Raw genomic sequence first — 22,878 nt, 5'->3', positions numbered from 1 at the left:
TTGGCTCCAGGTAGATGAAAAACTGTAGATGTTTTCTTTGTTGGGAGATTCTTTTGTATGGTTATCCAGCAATAAATAAATAAAAAGATTAACACCCCTAAAACAAGGTAAAGTTACTAAATTATATAAATATATAAATTCTTTTCTTTTTCTTGTTTGCAACTCAGTTGATTTTGAACCTTAAAAAAGTCACTTAAAGTCAGCTTAGAAAAGATGTTTAGATTATTTTCTGACTTGCTATCTTATATTTGAGAAGTTACAGAAATGTATTAAACTTTATTATTTATATTCTGTTTTGCAACATTTATACCCAAAATATATTGTTCCAGTTGCCTGAGAAGATCCACAAAGTAACTTTAACGTCTGCTAAAAAAAAAACTAGCTTAAAGCAACTTGTCACGACTTCAAATGATCACTTTTAAGTGAGCTTAGAGGATAAGTTGTGGTCAAATTCTGAATGACAACATTAAAATATCTTATTCTAGCTGATTATGCAACTAATCAACCCCTTCAAAATGTCACTCAAAGTCAGTTTACAATATTCTGATCATCAACATTTAAATAGCAAAATATCTTCCAGAAAGGTCAAACAACTTCTAAGGTAGTTTTTATGTATTAAAACTTAAGTAAGTAAAGTTTAAAAAGACACTTAAAAAAATCACCAAAATATCTCAATCTGGATAAACTGCAAAGTTCCAGAACAGCAAATTAACATCTACTAAAGTAAAAGCAAACACTAGCTCAATGCAACTACTGACATCCTTCAGAACATCGCTTAAAGTCTGTTAAGACAGGCTTATACTCTGGCTGACAACATTAAAATAGAAAACTATCTCATTCTAGACGATTGGGAAATTGCAGAACAGCAATTTCACATCTATTAAAGTATGGACTATGACTAGTTCAATGCAACTAGCCACATTCTTCAAAACGTCACTTAAAGTCAGTTTAGACAAGCGTATGCTCTGGTTGACAACATTAAAATGGAAAAATATCTAGGTTATATTCTGGTTGATGACATTAAAATGCCAAAATATCTAATTCTAGCTATAATTATGAAGTCCCAGAACAGCAATTCCACATAAGATCTACAACTAGCTCAATGCAACTAGTCACATCCTTCAAAACGTCACTTAAAGTCGGTTTAGACAAGCTTATGCTCTGGTTGACAACATTAAAATGGAAAAATATCTACTTGAGATGTTCCAGAAGGGTAACTGTACATCTACTGAAGCAAAGGAACGAGATCTAGCTCAACACTTTAAAAAATATCAAAGTCCAATTAGAAAAGTGCATTCAGTAAAGTCCATTCAGAAAAGGTTATATTCTGGTCGACAACATTAAAACGGCAAAATGTTTCATTTTAGATACCTGTGATGTTCCAGAACAGCAATATCACATCTACTGAAGTAAGAATGAAGACGAGCTTAACGCAACTGGTTGCTTTAGAGAAGCTGTTCAGGTTATATTCTTGGCTGACTACATTAAAACTCCAAAATGCAAACTGCAACTAGTCACATCTTTCAAAATGTCATTGACAGTCAGTTTAGAAAAGGTTATTCTGGTTGACAACATTAAAACGGCAACCACCTGAGATGATCCAGAAGTGCAGTCGTACATTTGTTAAAGTAAAAACGAGATCCAGCTCAACACAGCCGATCGCAACTTTCAAAAACACCACTTAAAACGACAACTGTAGTAAGAACAATGGCATTAATTACAACAGAGCAGCACTACGAACATCTACGGCCATCACAAACCAAAGACTGCGTGCGGGACGCCGAACACTTACCCCGCGGGCAGGAGCTCGACCCCGGCTCCATGCTGATGGAGAGAGAGGGTGAGAGGGTCTGCCGAGGGTCAGCGCCTGTGACGCTGCCAATAAAACGCCAGAGACATCAGTCCCTGAGCGCTTGATCCCTGATCTAAACCACTCACCCAGACACGGGGGTAAAGAGATATAAAGGTAGGAAAGTGATTGATGGAGGCGAGAGAGAGAGACGGCGTGCCACCACGCTAAAGCTACGATTAAAGTATGATTGGAAATGCATCCGAAATAATAATTTGACACTTTCTAACAGACAAATCTGATATAATAGAGCAAGAAAAACAATAGACATTGGTACGGTGTTGGGTCGCCACTCGATGTCAAAAACTGTAAGTAATAAATAATAATAATAATGTGTATACTAGTAGTACTACTACTCATATTATTATTAATATATCATATTATTATTTAAATAATTAATTTATATAATTATACATGTTAATTATTTATATATTACAGTAAATAAATGTATTTATTTATTTAAATGCATTTATTTAATATATTTAATTAGTAATGAAATTGCATAGCTTAGCAAAAAATGCATAGCATTTCCATTATAAATAAATATAAATGTAATATTTTATACTACAGTAAATAAATTACTTTAGAAATATTAACATTTATTTGTAATACATTTATTTAACATTTTATTTAGAATGACATTTGTAGCAAAATGCATGGCATGTCCATTATCTTTTTTGTTTTTCAAACATCAGCAAGATTTTTCATAATTTAAATTCACATTTTTGCCTTATAAAGCTTATGTTAAATGGTTATAATATAATGAAGTTTATTATATATTTATCTAAAAATATGTGTATAAATATACAGTATATAAAGATACAGTGTGCATGTATATTCACACAACAGATTATAGATTATTGCTTTATTTCAGGAACTCACTTCACGAGTGCCACATTAATTGCTGCTCATCTAGTGGCTCTTCATCAGCATGTGAACTAGGTAGTAATCACTTAACCAGATTAACCAAATCCTGTCCTGTTTGGAAAGCGTAGCAGGACCTGAGGAAGGAAGGCACACACAGACAGAAACTCTTCATTTACAACTCAGAGCTAAACACAGAGCTAAACACAAGGGAGGAGGCTGCAGGTTATCCGTATGTTAAGTGTACGTAAGAAACATACACTAACCCTCTGTTTAAATCCAAACAGTGACCAAAAAATGGATTCAAAAAAGAGGAAATCTTCACAATATGTGATTAAAAAGTTAGACACAGGCTTTCTTTTTTTACCATTTTAAAATATCAGATTTCTCTGTGGGTTTGTCAAACGTCAGCAGTGGCGCTGTAAGCCGTTAAAGCCTTCAGGTAGAGGAGCGTGTTACGTAACAGAGCATGCTGGGATTGCGGGGGCCGTGAGGGGATCTCACACACTCAAGACACTCATTTAACACACAAACCCCAGAGTGACTTCAGCTTCATGAGTGTGAACCGCTGCATTTCATCAGGTACTGCATCCGCACACACAAACTCATCACATCTGTTTAATTACAATATAGATCATTTATACGGTAATCTATATGTAGAAATAAAATCTGTATTCATTCACCTAGAGTAGTCATATTCATCATTGTATTATTATGTTATAAATTATATTTTTTAATAAAATGTGCTATTATTATTATTATTATTATTATAGTAATTACAATTATAAATAATAACAGCAAATAATAAACACTAATAGTAATACTTTAATATTTAATATTAACAATTTGGCATTAGTATTAGTTTATAAATTTGTAATTTTTTAATAAAAAAATAATAATTATTACAGCAACAAATAATAGTGACAAACAATAAATACTAATAATAATGATAAAATTTATATTTATAATTAATTAAATAATTAAATAATTTCATATTTAATGTTAATAACTTGGTACTTTGGTAATAGTTTATCATTTTCATATTACTATTTACTTTTGTACATTTTTATATTATTATTATTATCTTAATGTTTATAACGTATTTTATAAATTATATTTTAATATATTAAATATTTTAAAAAATATATGTTAACTGTTATTATTATTAATAATAGCAATAATAATAATAAATAATAATATTTATTATAATAATAAAAATAATAATAACAAACAATACTGATTTTAATACATCATTACTTTTAACACTTACAATTATATTCAATATTCATATTTTGGCATTATTATTATTATTATTATTATTATTATGTAGATAGAATATGACCCCGTTAGGAGGATCAAGACCGATTTAAATCTTGCAATTCTTTAATAATCGTGTGGCAAAAGAACTGTAGCCTAAAGCCCAATGCTGAGGATTTGAATTCTGTCTGACAGTCATTATTTCTGTCTGTCACAAACTCTTCATATCGCGCGCATTTGCTCTGACCTACAGAAAATAAAGAACCAGGACACAAGGATGTCATTTCATTCAACACGGTCTCTATTATGAGAACAGAAATCAACCATAAGACTAAATCAAATTAACCTTAAAAACTATTCCATGCATTTTAACAGGCAGCATCCATCAAAAACAACAAGCTAAACAAAGTGACAAACAAGTGAGGCCTAAAGTCAAAAGCAAAGATATCAGTTGTGCAAATGCAATATCTTATCTCTCTAAATATGTATTAACAAAAGCAAGGTTTCTCCAGCAGAGGGGGTCAGTGAGTCACTGACAATGATGGATGAGCTTTAAATCAGTCTGTCCTACTGTTACCTGAACATGGACTGTGTTCACATTGCATACTACTCACACTACTGCTTAAGTGTTAAGTATATATGCAGTGCACAGCATGCAGGTTTTGTGTAGGCTATGCATGGATGATGGAATGCTGGACTTCACCTTCCGTTTCCAGTGGAATGAATGAACTGGAAGTGAAATCATCTCGTTATTGACTTAATATTTGAATAGCCTTGAAAAAGACAATAACAATGCAAAATGACATTCCATGTTTAAAAACATGTTTAAGTTATGCATAAGTCAATGTTTTTTCCTTGTATATTCCTGCAAAAATGTCTGTTCATTAAGATCTCTAATTGAGTTTCTAATGGACTCCAGCAGCAGCAGCAGCAGCAGCTGTGTGTGCCAGAGAGGGCCAAATCACAAAGAATGCCATCTAAAGATTGACTGAAGTGATTTAGTGAGCTGTTTTCAGTGTGTCCAGGTCATGCTCGGTCAGCCTCACATGCATTACAGATACTCCTGCACACGATCACACTGCAGCTCTGCGTGACTGACTATTAAGCATTCCATTACAGACATGACAGAGCAGGACTAAGTGGTGTTTTGCATGAAGGTCTGTGTTCCAGAACAAACTTCACACCAACTTTGAATTCTTATTTCTTGTGCACTAGTTATTATTATTTTTTAAATGCTTTTTATGTAAAGCACTTTCAGTTACCATTGTGTATGAAATATGCTACATAAATAAACTTGCCATGCCAAGATATTTAATAAGGGCATGCCTAAACGCAGTACAAGGAATAAATCAGTGAACCAGGGTTATTATAGTTAACTAAACCTAAAACTACAACCTTACAAAAATCATTAAAAATAAAAATAAACATCTAATTTCCAAGTTTTTTTATATATCAAGTTTTTAATTTCATATGTAGTTTTCTTTTGCATTTTAGTTAATTTAATTTGTTTCGGTTAATTTTAGTGAAGTTTCGTTTTTTTTTATTACTCTTTTAAAATGTGACTATTTTTTATTAATTTTTATTTCAGTTGTATTATTTATTATTTTTAGTTATTATCAAGATAAATTAAAATGATAAATGTTGTTTTTGACACATTTTATTTCAGTTAACGTTTATTTCATTTTAGGTAACAACTATTTTGTATGGTTTTAGTTTTTGTTAACTATAATAACTATATTAAAATTGAAACTACATAAAAAAACTTGACAAAAAACAATTAAATACTAAAACTTTAATTCATGGAAAATATGAAAATAAAAACAAATTTTAAATATTAATAAAAACTACAGGCCTTTTATTTATTGAACTGTTTATTTTACTGTCATCATGTTGTTATGTTATTGTTCTCTACCTTTTTTGTGGAGGTTGTTTTTTGTTTCAGAGTCGCTGTTTGTGTAGAGTAAGTACTTCTGTTAGTATTGTATTTTCTCCTTCCGTTTTATTTCATGTAGAATGCTGCTGATGCATAATTTGCATCATATGATAGATCCTTTATTGTATAACTCTGTTTTCCTTTCTACTTAGAGTTAACCTTGTTCTATTCCCATTTGCTGCATGGACCTGTTTATTAGAAATCATTCACATATTAAGACTTATAAGTACATATACATGTTATCAATCAATCTGTGTGTGTATCTGTAATTGTATGGTTCTGCTAATGTGGAGAAAATCTAATTATAAGGAAAAAAACGATAAATGTTACAATGAACAAGTACACAAAGACCAATATTGTATTTTTAAGTACAAATGTTGGGGAAACGACTTTAAATGAATGCCACAGTTTTAAAGTACATGAAACTACATTCATGCTTTCTCTTTTTAAATAGTTTGCTACACAATAAGATACTCAAAAAGAGAAATGTCAAAGAAGTCAGTGTTTGTCTAAACATTTTGACTTGACCTGAATGCAACATGCATGGCTAACACTGACGAACATCATGTGACCAATATATGAACAAGAAAAGAGACCCAATTAAATGAACCCTGAGCAGAACCAGGCCTGTAAAACATTCAAACCCTTACAAGGCAACGGGACGTTCAGTGTGTCTTATTATTAGCACAAGCACTGCATTTATAAGGCTGGTTGTGCACTGTTATCTGGTTTAAATGCTCATGACTTGAAAGTTATTTCAGGTCGTTGGCTTCTAACGCCCCATTCACACGGGGCATCAGCGTTAACGCTTGACGAAGGGCGTTTCTGAAGCTTGGTCATAGTGACAACAGCCAATCACATTAGTCTTCTGGTGTTGCATGAACGCGATTGGCTAGCGTCTGCGCAAGGGTATTTGCATAAGGTCATCTGATTGGCTGACGCCTGCGTTGGCACTTGAAAAGTTTTCAACTTCTGCTGCGAGCAACGGACCCAACGCGACGCGACGGACCCACAATTCATTTCGCCAATGCTTGACGTCACTCCATTCAAAGTAAACGAGAGGCGTTGACGCTGACGCCCCGTGTGAATGGGGCGTAAGGAAGCCGCCAACCTGCTGAAGGAAAATACACAATGTTTGGCCAATGCTTTCTCAGACTTTTAGGCTGTAAAAATGAAAGTTTGGGTAGCGAGCCGTTCCCTGGAGGAACTGAAGCTGGGAAAGGGAAAGTGTCCGTCAGAGGATGTGTAGCCGGCGGGTCAGCGCTCAATGTGTCGCAGCGGCAGGGAAACACACACAGACTCTTATCAGCCGCAGCACATGGAGGCCAGAATCGGTCTGACAGGAAACAGGAAGCACAAGCTTCTGAATGACAACAGATCGGAGAAAATGTGCTCAACACTCCTGAAACAAACTGTACGAGGGATTCGGATCATCTCTTGTTGGTGTTACCCATGCATTTCATTTAAAAACTCTAAAAGTTACTTTTAAGAGTTAAAAGTAACTATTAAAAACTAAAAGTTTTCACCTTTTGGGGCTCCTTGATTGCCAGTATTGAAGGAACAGCTCACCCGGGAATGAAAAATCTCATTATTTACTCAGCTTTATGCAGTATTATTAACATTAACTAAACTAAAATTATTAAGACTGTTAATGTCTGTTCATTGAAATGAAGTTGAAATCAAATCAAATATAGATACTAGAGGAAAAACCTATTTCATTCGTTCTAATTTTCAAATAGTTTAAGTTGAAGCACTAAAATTACTAACTGGAAAAAAATAATAATAAAACTGAAATAAAACTTAAACTGAAAAAAAAAGGTTCAATTAAACCTAAATATAAATATTTAAAATAAACTAAAATGACAAAAGCAAATAACAAAATTACTACAATTTAAATGAAAATTGAAAGTATAAAAATAAAAGCTAACATTCTAAAATATTAATAAAAACTATAATAGTATAAAAAATACTAAAATAACACTGCCTTCTTGTTATTCCAAATCCATACAGTATTTTACTTTTTCTGGTAAACACACAAAAATGCGGCTCCTTACCATAAACAACAATGATTTTCTTCCTCAGTATTTTTGTCTTGTTTTCCAGTACACAAATTCTTAAATTAAGATCCATTTACTAAAGAAGCAAAATAACATAATTCCTTTTTTCCAGAAAAAAATATATCAAAATTAAGTGAGTTTTTGCCTAAAAACCAGTTTATGTTTTAAGCATAAACTCGATTAATTTTGATATTTTTTTCACTAAATATCTTCAGTAATTTTGTTTCTCAAGTAAGTGTATATAACTGTAAAACAGTACCGTGCTAATATGAATTTATTGTAATGATTTTTCACAGGTGTTTTACCCATATTTTGAATAATGTATTGCATTTTGTTAAAGGAAATGTCTGTAAACTTAACAGAAAATGTCCAGGCAAAAAATTACTAGTATTTCTATTTTTCTGCTGTTTTTTTTCTCCTGCAGTGTTGATTTATGAATATTTGTACTGGAAAACAAGACAAAAATACTTATTTAGAAATCATTTTTGAAGCAAAAAAAAAACAACAACAACAAAAAGTACCATAAAAGAATAATCCGTATGACCCAGGCAGTGAGTCATATAATGGCTTTATGTGAGGAAGATTGAAATTCAAGTCATTATCCACCATTATGTCATTTCCTAATGCTTTCTGCGTTTTTCCATGAATACCTCAATTTTGTCCCTCACATAAAACTATAAACTGACCTCAGAAAACATCTAAAAATTCTCCTTTTGTGATCCACAAAAACAGCATACAGGGTTGAAATGACATGCGAGTGAGCATATATAATGAGACTTTTGGGTGATCTATTGCTTTAAGTAACACACATGGATGTGTAAGGAATTATGAGATCAAAAACAAACACGGCTGGTTTATCAGATGTATGAAGTGGAATGTACGGCGTTAGGGTTTGTCTCACGTGCAAACGCAGCGCTGATGTTGTGTAAAGAGGGTGCGGTGTGAACACTGACACACAAACTCACTGCAGGATTTCTACATTCTCCACATCTGGTTGGAGTTAGAGTGACAAAGGGGAGGCCTGCAGATCATGACGTCATGGGAACACAAAAACTACAAAACACATCCTAGAAGAACGAACGAGGCTTTATGATCTCGCTGATATCAGGCACAGCCCACAGATACAGCAGTGAATATGCAGGACTGCTAATGAAGCCTAAAACCAAGACTTCATTTTTGCCACATTAGTTCAGGTTCAAGTTGAGCTGGTACAAATGTGTCCGATGCTTTGTAACATTTACACTGTGGTAGATATATTTGCATGGATGTCAGCGGTGAGGACTATTTTACATTATTTACATGGGAAAAGGACAGAAGAAACATGGAGTATTAGAAAAATACAGTGGGACGTGTCCCAAACAATTCAATATAAGGAAACAACATGTGTTTTTTTAAGTGTAAGCACAATGTGGAATTTAATTGGTCGCAATTTCCATGCAATACAGCTCGTCCAATCAGAATCAAAAAAGAGTTTTTTGTTTCCATCTCAAGTGTTTCATAATGTAAAGCTGTTTTTGCAATTATTTTAGACTTATCGTAAATAAAAGAGAAATAAAATGATTTTCTATGGTGGTAGACATTTGCATGGATATCATCAGCAGTAAGGACATCTTGATTCATTCATTATTCATTAATTACATGTGAAAACGGCAGAAGAAACATGAAGCATTATGAAAATATAGAGTGGGACGTGTCCAAAAAGAAAAACATGTTACGTTTTTAAGGTTATAAAGTATAATTGAATTGTTTACAATGTCCAAAAAAAAACAAAAAACAATGAGAATTTAGAGTCTATACAACATTAGTTTTACTATTTTGAGTCTTTTGTTTTGAACTCAAATGTTTCATAACATGAAGCTGTGTTGAATAATAAAAATTCCCCCAAAAATTAGAAATTCCAAAAAAAAAATTCATTTATAAAAAAATGTTTTGTTGCTTTTCTAGTGAAAATAATTATAATAATTATAATAATCATAATTATAATTTATGCATTTAGCAGACGCTTTTATCCAAAGTGACTAGTGTTGTCAAAAGACCCAGTATTTCGAAATTGGTACCGAGAACCGTGGATTTTCACTGGTATTGGTACCGAATACTGAAATTTTGGTACCGTGACAACACTAAAAGTGACTTACAGTGCATTCAGGCTATACATTTTTTTACCAGTATGTGTGTTCCCTGAGAATTGAACCCACGACCTTTTGCGCTGCTAACACAATGCTCTACCACTGAGCCACAGAAAAAAATGTTTTTACAATGAGACAAAGATTTTGTATCAATCTTTAGCAACATGAAGTTCCTCAATCAGTTTCATTGCCATATTCAATCTCAGTCTGACACAAACAATCATCTCTTCAGAAAGCAGAAATTCAATGTGCACTCAGTTTGACCAGTCTTTCTCTTCTAAGCAGTCGTGGTTTCGTAACCAACCGGTGACACACAGACATTTGAAGCCACCCTCATTACACACACTATGCATGAGAACTGACCGAAATTAGTTCATCTAACCACCAACCACTTCACATCCATGTAGAAATTCATTATTTTCCATGCATACTTTCAAAATCCTCCTTATGCATTAAACAAACACTGCCTACTCCACTTAGAGACAAAATATCTGTGTTTTCACAGCATTAAAAATGCATGTTGTGCAAAAGTTGATGCTGCTAACCTTAAGTATGGACTTACTAATGAATAAAGAGGTTTCCAACACAGGGTGGAATCATGATTCACTGCCCTGGAATCATCAAAAATTATATTTTAGGGCCACTAACAACAGTTATCATACGCACAAGCTGCTGCGCTGTTTAGGACGTGGATGTTTTTAATAATCATCTTGCTTTGCGCCATAGAATCAGCAGAAAACTGAAGACAAGTGTGAACCAAACCTGCTGATTTCAGTTTAATAATCATCACACTTACAGTGTTTTCTGCAGCATTGCATATGCTACACCTAAAATGATGTTTAATAAAACTTAATCCAACAATGCAAGTCCACATAACTATATTTATTCTCGCTGAGCTGAAAGCTTTGAGTAGATAAAGCACACGCTGAGAGGGTTTACAGTTACTCTGTTATTCAATTTCAGGTTGTCTTTTTCATGGGTGGAGATCTAGAATAATTGGATACAGATGTCGGCCGCAGCGCCGTATCCTAGTAATATGTAATCAGGCAGAAAAGCAGGGAGTGAGAGTGTCCTTATCTATAAGAAGCCTCTTGTGGTTACGGCCTGAAATCAGCTCTGTGTGGACACCGTGAGCCGTGACCTTCATCTGTAATGTCCCAAAAGATATACAGACAAAGAGCAGCTCCAGAGATTACGGGGAATGTGAAGGGTGGGGTCTTAAACTCCCACCGGCAGGAACCAACAGGAAGCAGGTAACATGACAAATCAATAGCATTGACTGGAATCTGAGTCCGTGTTCATTTCGCAGTAGAGTCGAGGAAGAAAAACAGCCGTTGCACAACACTGAAAACTGCCCGCTTACATAACCCTTAATATGCGTTCAGTTGCTCTACTGAGTCTGTAAAATTTGGGCCATAATTGTAAGCCAGGGTAGCAATTAGCAGGAGAAAAGCCATCAGCTGGTGAATCGTGTAATTAGGGTCAGTTTCTGAAGATGAACTCAATGACCTGTGCTTATTACATGGCATAATGCACTTTATAACTTAGAGACTGGCACTAGTGCTAATAAAAACTGGAAAGAAATCAATGTTTTTCTCAAACAGAGGAACCATAATTTCAACCTACATCTTTAATGCATTAAATAAAATACTGTAAATAACTAGTTTAAGATAATCCATGCTTGTGTTCAACACCATTTTTCATTAAATTAACTTAAGAATAAATAATACAAGGATAAATAAAAGGATAATATTATATATGTGCTATTATATAAATAAAAAATATTTTATTGAATTTTTAAAAGTATTTTAACTTTTTTTGTTGAAACATTTTTCTTAAAAAGTAAAGTGTCACGGGAAACACTTCAGATTGACAATGCAAATGATTCACTGAATCAGAGACTCGATTCACTGAAAGTGATTCACATTAATGAATCCTACTGCTTAGAGCTTTGACTGAACTTGAAATATTAAATTACTAAAAACATTTCTATCCTAATGTCCTCAAGAGACAAGAAACACAAAATTAGTCCAATAATAAAGTCTTTCAGAAAACTTAACATCCAAATACTAAAGTGCATAAAAATTACACTATTCAAGATGATGCTTTTTACCTTGAATGTTTAATATAAAAAGGCTTTTACTAAAATTTGTATCCTACTGCCTTCAAAACAAAAGTGAATTTCAGTAAGCATATAGGAACAAAATATTGTAATAAGCATTATGGTGATTCAAATGATTTTTGCATTTACTCGCAAAAATTACAGTGAATTTAACACTAATATTCAATATGAAACACAACTAATTATTCATTTCTTTCCTACTGTCCTCAAAAGACAAAGATCACAAAACTAGTCTAATTATTAAATCTTTTAGAAAACTTTAAAAGTGCATTAGAATATTGCAGCATTCATTTATGTTGCCAGCAAAACTCAGTGCATTTATTCAATGTATCACCCTGCTTTATTTGGCACAAGAAAGATGCTGTTAAACTGAATGTAGAAATAAGAGCTACTCTGTTTACTGCCAACGTTTATGCAATAAATGCACAAATATTGACTCCATTCAGCACATCCAGTGATGACGTGCACTAAAAGAAGCATTAAATGACCAACACAAAGCTCATGACATGACAAAAGATGCAGGAAACATTCCCGAACAACATCACATGAGCTTGTCTTCAGCACATGCTCCTCTCACCCATGTGAAAAGAGGAAATGAGAAGGCGTGTTCGCTCAGCGCAGAGAGAGAGAAAGACAAACAAACTCCGGACAGTGACCCGCTCAGTTAACCTGAAGCAGCACGTTACACCAGATCCAGCCGAGCTGTTTGGATTCAGTCTGGAAAATTCTCAGAGGGAACATCTCACCTACGGTTTCTTCGTCCTCCTCCTTCAGGACGTTGTTGTCATCGGAGTCTTCCTGAGAGGACTTTCTGCCATCATCCACGGGGACCACGGTGAAGTTGGTGGGCATTTTCTCACCATGTGAGGCGTCTGTCTGTCTCCTTATCTGTCTGTCTCACCCTCTGCCTCTCCTCCTCTGCGCTGGTTTGTTTGAGCAGTGGTTCGAAGTTCTCAGTTGTGCTCCTATCTCTTTGACACCGGCTCGACCATGTGACCAGCCTGCCTCCATATAAGGACGCAGGAAAGCCCCGCCCCGTGGGCCGTCCTTAACACACACAGGAGCTGCCGTCTCCTTTCTCTCCTGCGGCAGAGTGAACCTCCACAGACACAACAACACACCAGATAAAGGAAGCTATTGATTACGAACCTCTTCCAGAAACTTCCTCCCGGGTCAACAGGGTTATTATCATTTAATAAAACTAAAACCATTCAAATCAGATTTGTTATACTTGAAGTAAAATAAATGTTAACTGGAATTAAATAAAATCTAAAAAACTTATTTTATTTCAACTAGTTGCCAAGAAAACATTTCAAATTGTTGTTTATTTTAACTAAAACAGTAAAATAACTACAACAGAATTAAAAAATAATAATAAAATCTATAAAGGCTATTAACAAAAATGTACTAAAAATTTAACAAAAATTCAGTAAATTTCAAGTTAATATTTAAACAAATTAATACCATATTCGCATATTCATGGTTCTCTAATGTCGGTTAATGGTCACATGACATGCAGGTGAACAAATTAAATATTTTATCTTTTTAGTAGATTGTAAATTATTTATCTTCATTTTACATTTTCATGATTAAATCCCCTGCATTTCCATGCAAACCTCAGTTTAGAAAGCAATATAAGGAATTAAAATGTGTATTTTTTTTTTATTTACTTAGCAATGGAAGTCCTTATCACTGAAAATGTTTTTTTGATCAAAATATTGTTTTTGAAAGTAGTCTCTTATGCTCACCAAGGCTGCATTTATTCGAATCAAAATACAGTAAAAATGGCAATACTGTGAAATATTATTACAATTTAAAAATGTCCATGTGAATATCTGTTCAAATGTAATTTATTTCTGTGATCAAAGCTGAATTTTCAGCATCATTACTCCAGTCTTCAGTGTCACACGATGCTTCAGAAATCATTTTAATATGCTGATTTGCTGCTCAAAAAAACATTTCTGATTATTATCGATTTTGAAAACAGTTGTACTGTAGAATATTTTTGTGGATACATTTTATTTTTCAGGATTATTTGATGAATAGAAAGTTTAAAAGAACAGCATAAATTTGAAATAGAAATCTTTTCTAACATTATAAATACATTTACTGTCACTATTTATAAATTTAATGTCCTTGTTGAATAAAAGTAAAAAAAAAAAAAGAAAGAAAGAAAGAAAAAACATTTGAAAAGTAGTGTAAGTCATACTACAGATGTAAAATGTTGCAAACCCATTTGTGACCAAAAAGCATGTGAAGTGTGTTATTTCTGCAGCAATAGCGGTACTAAATGAAACTGCAAAAACTACAAATGACTGCATATTATCCTGGGATAGAAGAAAGTATTTTAACATCAAAGCTGCAATTCAAAGTGTAATAAACGTTACTGTAAACTGTTTGTGAACCATGCACATGTAAATCACACTCGCCCATGAGCACAATGCAAACGCAAGGCCATGAACACAGCAGCCTATCATTAAAGCAGCCGAACAGCGTAGCTCTGTGGTTACAGACGGTTATTTATTTTAAGAAGCGCTCATTCCACATGAACAATACAAGACTTGACATATGGTAGGATCTTTTGTAGTAACGCATGGCTGCAATAGTTCCCGTGCAGCACAAGTCATGAGCTGTTTTGTCTTCATGACCCTTGACATGCAGTTTAGTGCAGAGTAATGAAGAGCCTGCACTGGCTGCGTAAAAACGTCTAGATTTACATCAAACAGAGGTTTAGATTAGGAAACTTACAGATGAAAATGAAAAGTGTGTTAAAGGTTATTCAAATCTAATAAATCTAGTCAGATCTGAAACAGGTTTACTAAAAATACTGGTAATGTTTCTGCTTGTTTTCTTACGTCGTGGTTATGTGAATTTCTTCAGCTGAGTTACGCAACGCAGACTCTGGTTTTTTTTTTTAGATGATTCGTGGAGTTAAGAAACACCTGCAGCATTCTTCAATGTGTGCTTCATCTGGATCAAACATCCCTTGTGAAAAACAAGTAAACTTTAGCATACTTATTTATATACTTTAGCAAAGAGTACTTATTACGGAAATAAGAATATACTTATGTGCAAACTGAATGTAATGCTTTCAGACACTTAATTGTATTTGCAAATAAATAAAAATGTATTATTAGTTTAGATTTATATTAAATGCAATTAGCTGAAATTTAGAGTGCTTTTTGATCCACTAAAATAGGACTTAAGTACATCTTTATATATAATTTTAGAATTACTTCTGTTATTGAATTACAGTTAAAGTGTACTGCCAAATATACAGACATGCATTTTGGTAAATTAAAATATATTTTATTGTCATTTCAATTGAAAATTTTATGTCATGTATTAGTAAATAACACATTTGTAATAATGAAGCTGCAATTCAGTATTTAAAAATATATTAACTTTAAATGTAATATTGATTAACGCACTATACTGTTAAAATTATAATCAAGCATTTTACATGTTCATTAGTATGTTAGTCCACATTGAAGCATGGCAAAAGATTACAATTTAAAATGTACTTTAAAGTAAAATTTACTTTTTAAATTTTTAATTTAATTTTAATTAAGTTAATTTGATTTTATTACAAAGTGCACTTTTTAAAACTGTACTTCATAAGAAAAATAGTCATGAAGGTGTACTCACTTTAAGTAAACATAAGTGGCCTTTTAAGTCATTAATATTATATGATTATATATTAATATATGATTATGATATTAAATTATGAATGTTTTTTTTTTTTTTTAATTATCATTTTAAGATTTCATGTACATTACAAGTGCACATTCAATACAATTAAGTGCACTTCTTTTTCACAAGGAATGCACACATTTAAGAGAGAAGAAAGTTTTTTTAAGTTTAACCCAGCAGACATTTTATTTGGAGAAACATAAGGTTCATATTTCCCTGAAACACAAATGAGAGCTTCATTATGTCTTCTATGAAAGTCAATGGCTTGACTGATAAACTTATCTGAAAGTGGCTTAACGAGGTAAAGTTCTGTCAATATTTCTTGTAAAAAGGGGATACAAGAATCCTGATACCACAATCATTACAGATAACCACACAAACCCTATATAGTAAGTTTTTCCACCTGTTTTCTGGTACAGCAGGTTAAAATGGTGCGTCTGATCACTTAGTAAAGAAACCGCACAACTTTCCTCAACAACACATGATTTGAGAAATCATTCATGTCTGCAGGACAAACTGGAGCCATAAAAGATTAGCAGAGAGGAAGTCAGCGCAGATATCAGTAATGTGATTTATTACACATTCCTCATTGTTAACATGACATGTGGACCATTCATTTCTCCTAGAAAGACCAAAAGGCACCAGTTTAATGTGAAGCTGCACTCACACAAAGGATGCTCTCATGTTCAGGGTGTTCTGGGAGTCGAGCTCTTCAGATTGAATTACACTGCAGTGCTCAGAACAGACGGACTCAAGAACAGAAACGGCCCACTGAAGGATTCAACGGTCAAACCAACCGGGTCATAGTGATAAAAATAACATGGGCTGACTAATGGACCAAAAACACAGGGATTCACGGACGTGCTGATGCTGTTTTCTTTTGCATCATTGCTCAACACACATTACTCACAATTAAACCTTGGCAGAGTTAAAAGAATAGTTCACCCAAAAATGAAAATTTGCTGAAAATGTCCATGACCTCAGGGCATCCAAGATTAGGATGAGTTTGTTTCTTCATCAGGTTTGTAGAAATGTAGCATTGCATCACTTGCTCACCAATGGATGCTCTGCAGTGAATGGGTGCCGTCAGAATGAGAGTCCAAACAGCTGATAAAAACATCACAATAGTAATTCAATTTTTAAAAAATGTTCGTTTTTAACTTGAAACTGTCACTTCTAGCCAAAATTCGACTCCATTCTGTAAATCATAATAACACTTCCTTCAGTGAAAAAGTTGTATCATCTGAATCAGGAGAAAAATATGCACAGATCAAGCACCATTTACAAGCCAAAACAGTCCCAAAAAGCTCTAAATAAATATGTGGGTGGTTTTTGATGTGAGAGACAACAGGAGATGGACTTTTTCGCTGGAGGAAGCCTTATTATGGATCATGGAATTGTATTTTAGCCAGAAACAATGGTTTGAAGTTAAAAATCATATTGGATATATGGATGTTTTCTTTTTTTCCCCCTTTTTTTCTTTTCTTTTTTTTACAAACACAGTCCTTTTTACTTTCCAAGATGTTAACTGATGGACTGGTGTGGATTACTTGTGGATTACTGTGATGTTTTTATCAGCTGTTTGAACTCTCATTCTGACGGCACCCATTCACTGCAGAGCATCCACTGGTGAGCAAGTGATGGAATGCTACATTTCTACAAATTTGATGAAGAAACAAACTCATCTACATCACTGGTGGCCTGAAGGTGAGTACATTTCTAGCAATTTGTCATTTTTGGGTTTATTAGTCCTTTAATTCGTCATGCCACTTGCGTCCTATATGGACACTGTGAGCTGCAAGTTGTTTATGAAAGGCAACATATCTTTATTGAAGCATTATAGCAAACGCACACCTTATGGAGGTGCAAGTTAGGGGGAAAAAACTACAATATATAACTGCACACTCACCTTTAAGCTTGTTTTTACCAATGTTTCAGCAACAAGTCTTTGTAAGGTACCAAGCAACATTAGCAATATCTGTGTGCTCACAGATATGACAATTGACAGAGACTGAATACATAACAGCAAAAAGGTGAACGAGTTTTGCTCAGTTATCACCATAAGGAATTTCCAATTATGATGGACTTTGTGTTCCTATACATGTCCATATGAACAGGCCACAACTAGCTGAGACTTAAACCTGAAACACATAAAAACAAAAAATGGTAGCTATCTTGCCCTGAAGGCATTTCATAACACAGTAGAATGAAATAATCAAAAAATAATTACAGTGAAATCAACTAAAACCACAAATCCAAAGATGCCAACATTTATGGTCCAGACAAACATCTCATCTGTTCTTGATAGGCTTCCCCAGAAATAGTAAAGAGCAACAGGAAAACATTAAAGCTGCAAGGAATTCGCTCTAATGAATTGGTTCCACCTGTGCAACGACCTTTAACTGGCAAAACGTCCAAAGCTGCGGGTATTTGGATTCAGTGAGCAGTACAAACTACTGTACAGGACGTTCAGTTTTTAGAAGGAAACTCATTTCCTCCAACTGGCTAATCCCAAATACAGCGTTCTGGCAGGTAAGATCAACCATAGTCTCACAAATTCAGATCCGGTCAGAAACAGTGTGATTTAGACATCCAGCTGAGTTCATTTATGAAGCTGGATTTGTTTTTTCCAGGCCACATTTCCTGCTCTTTGAAGGCTGGGCTGCATCTAAAACCTTACTGACGCATAAAGCAATTGTAAATAAACAGTAAAATCTTGCACAGGCTAACACAGTCACTAATATACAATACAAACACAGAGAATTGTGAGCGATTGTGTTTTGAGATGTCAGACAGGTCAAACAAGTGAATTGTGGGTCACGTTGGTGGTCAGAACAAATATATAGGCTAATGCAGAATCAGACGCCAGAGACATGAGGTTAATCACAACCAATGAGAAAGATACAACAAAACCACATCAACACACACAACAAGAGCTCAACTAAAAACAAAACACTACATACATACACACTTTTATAATATAACATATAACTACCATAATAGAAACAGGTGTTGAAACAACGCACATAGCAGATAACAAATACAAAGAAACATATACAAACTATTGTGTAAAAAAAAATAAATGTAAAAAAATAATCAAATTGCACTGTATTTCATTGTATCCATATTATTTATTTAAAAAATAATTTGTATAGTAACATTTAATTTTTTATTTAATTTTTTTACTATATGTAAGGTAATTTAAAGGTTAACCAAATGAGATGTAAGAGTGGTTGTTTCTTCCAACAAAAACAAACTACAAACAGTCATGTTGCAAGTTCAGTCCCACGTATAACACATCACAGCATAGTGTAAACATTACTGCGCTCCTGAGCAAAGCACAAAATAACACCGTGTGCTCTGAACATTCATTCACAACAGTTAAGAAACTTTAGTTAGTTGAAGTTGGAAGAAACAAGTGTGCTGAGAATTTGAAGCTGTTATGTAACAAAGCATCAGGAAGAAATGTGCTGCCATCTGCTGATGTTCTTTGGTAAATTGAATTGGACATCTAAACATCTTTCAAAGCATTTCTGTATGAAATTATGTTTTTTTTTGGCATGACAGTCCAGTCAGATTGATGATTTTATACCGATCAACAGTACAGGGTTAGTCCACAAAGTGCATGTAGAGAAACTTTTCCTGGCATCATGACATCTACAAAACCCAACTTTCCACTTGTTGACAAGGTTTTACACAAAGATTCTTTAGGCCTGCAGTAATATATCCATGCTACATTTATAGAGTAAACAAACAGGCTCATTTGTCCCGGGTTAGGCACTAAAAGAGAACTAAACCATTTTAGTTATGCTTCAACTAGTGGTCGACTGATAAGAGTTTGTTTTAATGGTGATGCCAGTGTTAAAATTGAGAGAGTAGGTGACAATTATCGTCATTATCAATTATCGTAAAAAAAAAAAAAAATAAAACTTTTTGTTAAATTAATTATATATATATATAGATATATAGTGATATATATTTATATAAATTAATCTAATCTAATTTTACTTCAGCTAGTTGCCATAGTAAAATAAGGCAACATTTAATTTTTCTTAGTTTGACTTGAAGTACTAAAATAACTAAAAATGAAATAAAAATGAATAAAAGCTACTGTAAAAAAATCTGTAAAGATAGAGCACAATGTACTGTATTAATATGAAGGAATTTTAAGCATTGATTTTTCACATCACTGCGTTGTGTTTTAGGGTTAATGGAAATGTCTGTAAAATGAATGGACAATCTCCTGGCTGAAAATTACTAGTACATTTTAAAAATATCATTTAAAAAAATTAAAATGTATTTTATATTATTTATTTATTTATTTAACCGCCGGCAACCACGGCAGTAAAAAGCTCACTCTGGATGAGTAGCATCTGTATATAAACACAAAACCAATAATGACAAAAATAAAATGAAAACAGAAAATGTAAAAATAAAAACTAATTTAAAATATAAATAAAAAACTATAATAGTATATTAATGACACTAAAATGGTAGGTGAGTAATAATGACAAATGCACCTTACATAAATTTACAAACACTTATTTTACACAATATTTACCCATAATGCATATTATTTATTACATTATTTGTAGGCTAATAAATATTGCATATTCAGTTGGTAAATTGTATCTCTGACATCTTAAACTGGCATCTATATCGTTCATTCATAGTTTAATCTGACCTAACTGTAACTTCAGACTAACTGTAACTAACAGTATTAGTTCACACACACAGACTGCATGTCTATTACAGCAGATTTTCACCCCCATCCAATGCATGTCGGTGTTTCTAAAATGGACTTGAATGTACAAACGTTACAGGGAGCTTAAAAACGGAAACCAGAGGGATCTTAAAATGTCACGCCATTGCGCCTCTGACACGCGAGGAATCTGCACTAATCCATTCGGCACGTATAAAATAATTACTATAAATGACTTTCAACTCGTTACAGTCAGCAGGTGGAGACTGGCAGAGGTTTTCACTCTAAAACGAAGCGTCCGTAAGCAGGTGATGACAGATGCTCAGTCGTTCTGGCAGAGCCGCCCATCTCAAATGTCAGAGCAGACGCCCACTTCTCCTTCAGCTGTCCGTCAAACACTGCAGGATCAGGTGACGGCTTGTTTTGCTCTTCTACAGCAGAAGACAAATATCTAAAATATTCTAGATTATCCAAGAGTGTCGTTTGATCCCGGTGTCCGTGAGATGGTCCTGAAATGGGAGCTTGGGCCAAACACAAGGCCAACAAAAAAACCCCACCGTGCCAGCAGCACAGTTTATCTAAATGATTGTGAGGTTTATCACCTTCCACTTTATAAGACCGACATGACAGTGACCACCAGACGTGATTCACAATTTGTTCCTAGTATGAACACAGAGACTGATGTCCCATACAGAGCAGAAATAGAGAAAAGGGCACATTTAAAGCAAAACCCAAAATAGAAGTTCACCCAAATATGTAAATTTTGTCATCATTTATTCAATGTCATATTACAACATCTTATGTCTTAATTTCCTTCTCTAGAACACTAAAGGAGTTTTGCGAAATGTTCCTACTGGATTTTCTATTTAATTATGGACACTATCAGGCTAGTAGGCTACATTCTCAGCTAATAAAAATATGTTCTGAGAACGTTGTGCTAACATCCCGGTTTAGTTATGAAACATTCTCTGTTCTCCAGTTTTTAATTGTTTTAAAAAAAGTTTTGTTTATGCGAATGTTACAGAAAATATTAGGGAATGTTCCATTTTAGAATTTTGCAAACATTATTTGAAGGTTCTCTGAAACAAGTAGTTAGTTGTTTAAATAAAAAAAAATAAAAAAAAACATTTCAGAAAAAAGTGCAAGAAATAATGTATAACCTAGGGCTGGGTGATAATTCGATAACGATAATTATCGCGATATAATCAGCGCGACTCTTTTGAATCGCGCCACACGGACCGTTTATCCCCTCGCGTCAAAGTTCAAACTGCCGCGCAGTGCGAGCTCACTAGAGCACATGCGTTTACTCAGTCACGTGAGAATTAAGCAGCGCTGTGAGATCCAGTGTGAAGCGCTTGAACTCAGCGATGAACACAAATGACTCGGTGATTTAAACATAGGCTACCTAAAAACCATATAGTTATATTTTTACCATGGTATTGAGGTGCTATATGTGTGGTTTTAACTGTATTTATCATGATTTAAATGTATGCTACTATGGGAGGCCAATGCATAATAAAAAAAATGTTTGACATTTATCGTGATAATTATCGATATCGACTGATATGGAAAAAAATTTATCGTGATAATTGTTTTGGCCATATCGCCCAGCCCTAGTATAACCAATGTTTTTTGTGTTGTCAACATAATAAGACCAGATAACTTTGATTGAGTGATTTATTAACGTTACTGGAGTGAAGTTTGTTCGTAATTTTGACAGACTCTCGCTAGAATGTTAGCCAAAGTTCTGTGAACATTCTCTGTCAAAGTTCTATGAATCTTTCTTGGTTATGCGAACATTACAGGAAAACATGAAGGGAACTTTCCATTTTATCATTTTGCAAACATTATGGAAACAGTACTTTTGAATGCTCTCTAACCACTCTGAAATAAATAGCTTTTAAAGGGATACTCCACCCCAAAATGAAACTTTTGTCATTAATCACTTACCCCCATGTCGTTCCAAACCCGTAAAAGCTTCGTTCGTCTTCGGAACACAATTTAAGATATTTTGGATGAAAACCGGGAGGCTTGTGACTGTCCCATTGACTGCCAAGTAAATAACACTGTCAAGGCCCAGAAAAGTATGAAAGACATCGTCAGAATAGTCCATCTGGCATCAGTGGTTCAACCGTACCGTTATGAAGCGACGATAATACTTTTTGTACGCGAAAAAAACAAAAATAACGACTTTATTCAACAATTCGTCTCCTCTGTGTCTCTCCGCACTTTGGAGAATAACCACTGAACGCAAGCAGCGTACGCTATTCTGTGT

The 22,878-nt window shown here is 33.9% G+C and overlaps 1 protein-coding gene across 7 annotated transcripts in view; it reads right to left on the bottom strand.

Moving 5' to 3' along the window:
- The window catches only part of slc12a7b (solute carrier family 12 member 7b), a 64,210-nt gene that overhangs the window by 34,831 nt on the left and 6,501 nt on the right, over positions 1-22,878 (bottom strand). The window contains exon 1 of one of the 7 annotated variants that reach the window (XM_016458812.1): positions 12,955-13,422. The exons of 4 other annotated variants lie outside the window; for them this stretch is intronic. In XM_016458812.1, the coding sequence (XP_016314298.1) occupies positions 12,955-13,060 (106 nt within the window). In that variant the 5' untranslated portion in view covers positions 13,061-13,422. Of the gene's footprint in view, positions 1-1,792; positions 1,850-2,731; positions 2,851-12,954; positions 13,423-22,878 lie in introns of those variants that run through there. 2 more of the 7 variants (XM_016458817.1, XM_016458815.1) reach the window with 2 other exon arrangements.

The sequence above is a fragment of the Sinocyclocheilus anshuiensis genome, unplaced genomic scaffold (assembly GCF_001515605.1).
Source record: "Sinocyclocheilus anshuiensis isolate Anshui unplaced genomic scaffold, SAMN03320099.WGS_v1.1 scaffold415, whole genome shotgun sequence".
In the NCBI taxonomy this organism is placed as follows: domain Eukaryota; kingdom Metazoa; phylum Chordata; class Actinopteri; order Cypriniformes; family Cyprinidae; genus Sinocyclocheilus; species Sinocyclocheilus anshuiensis.
The sequence above is the reverse complement of the archived record's forward strand: the minus strand, read 5'-3'. Positions and strand labels throughout refer to the sequence as shown.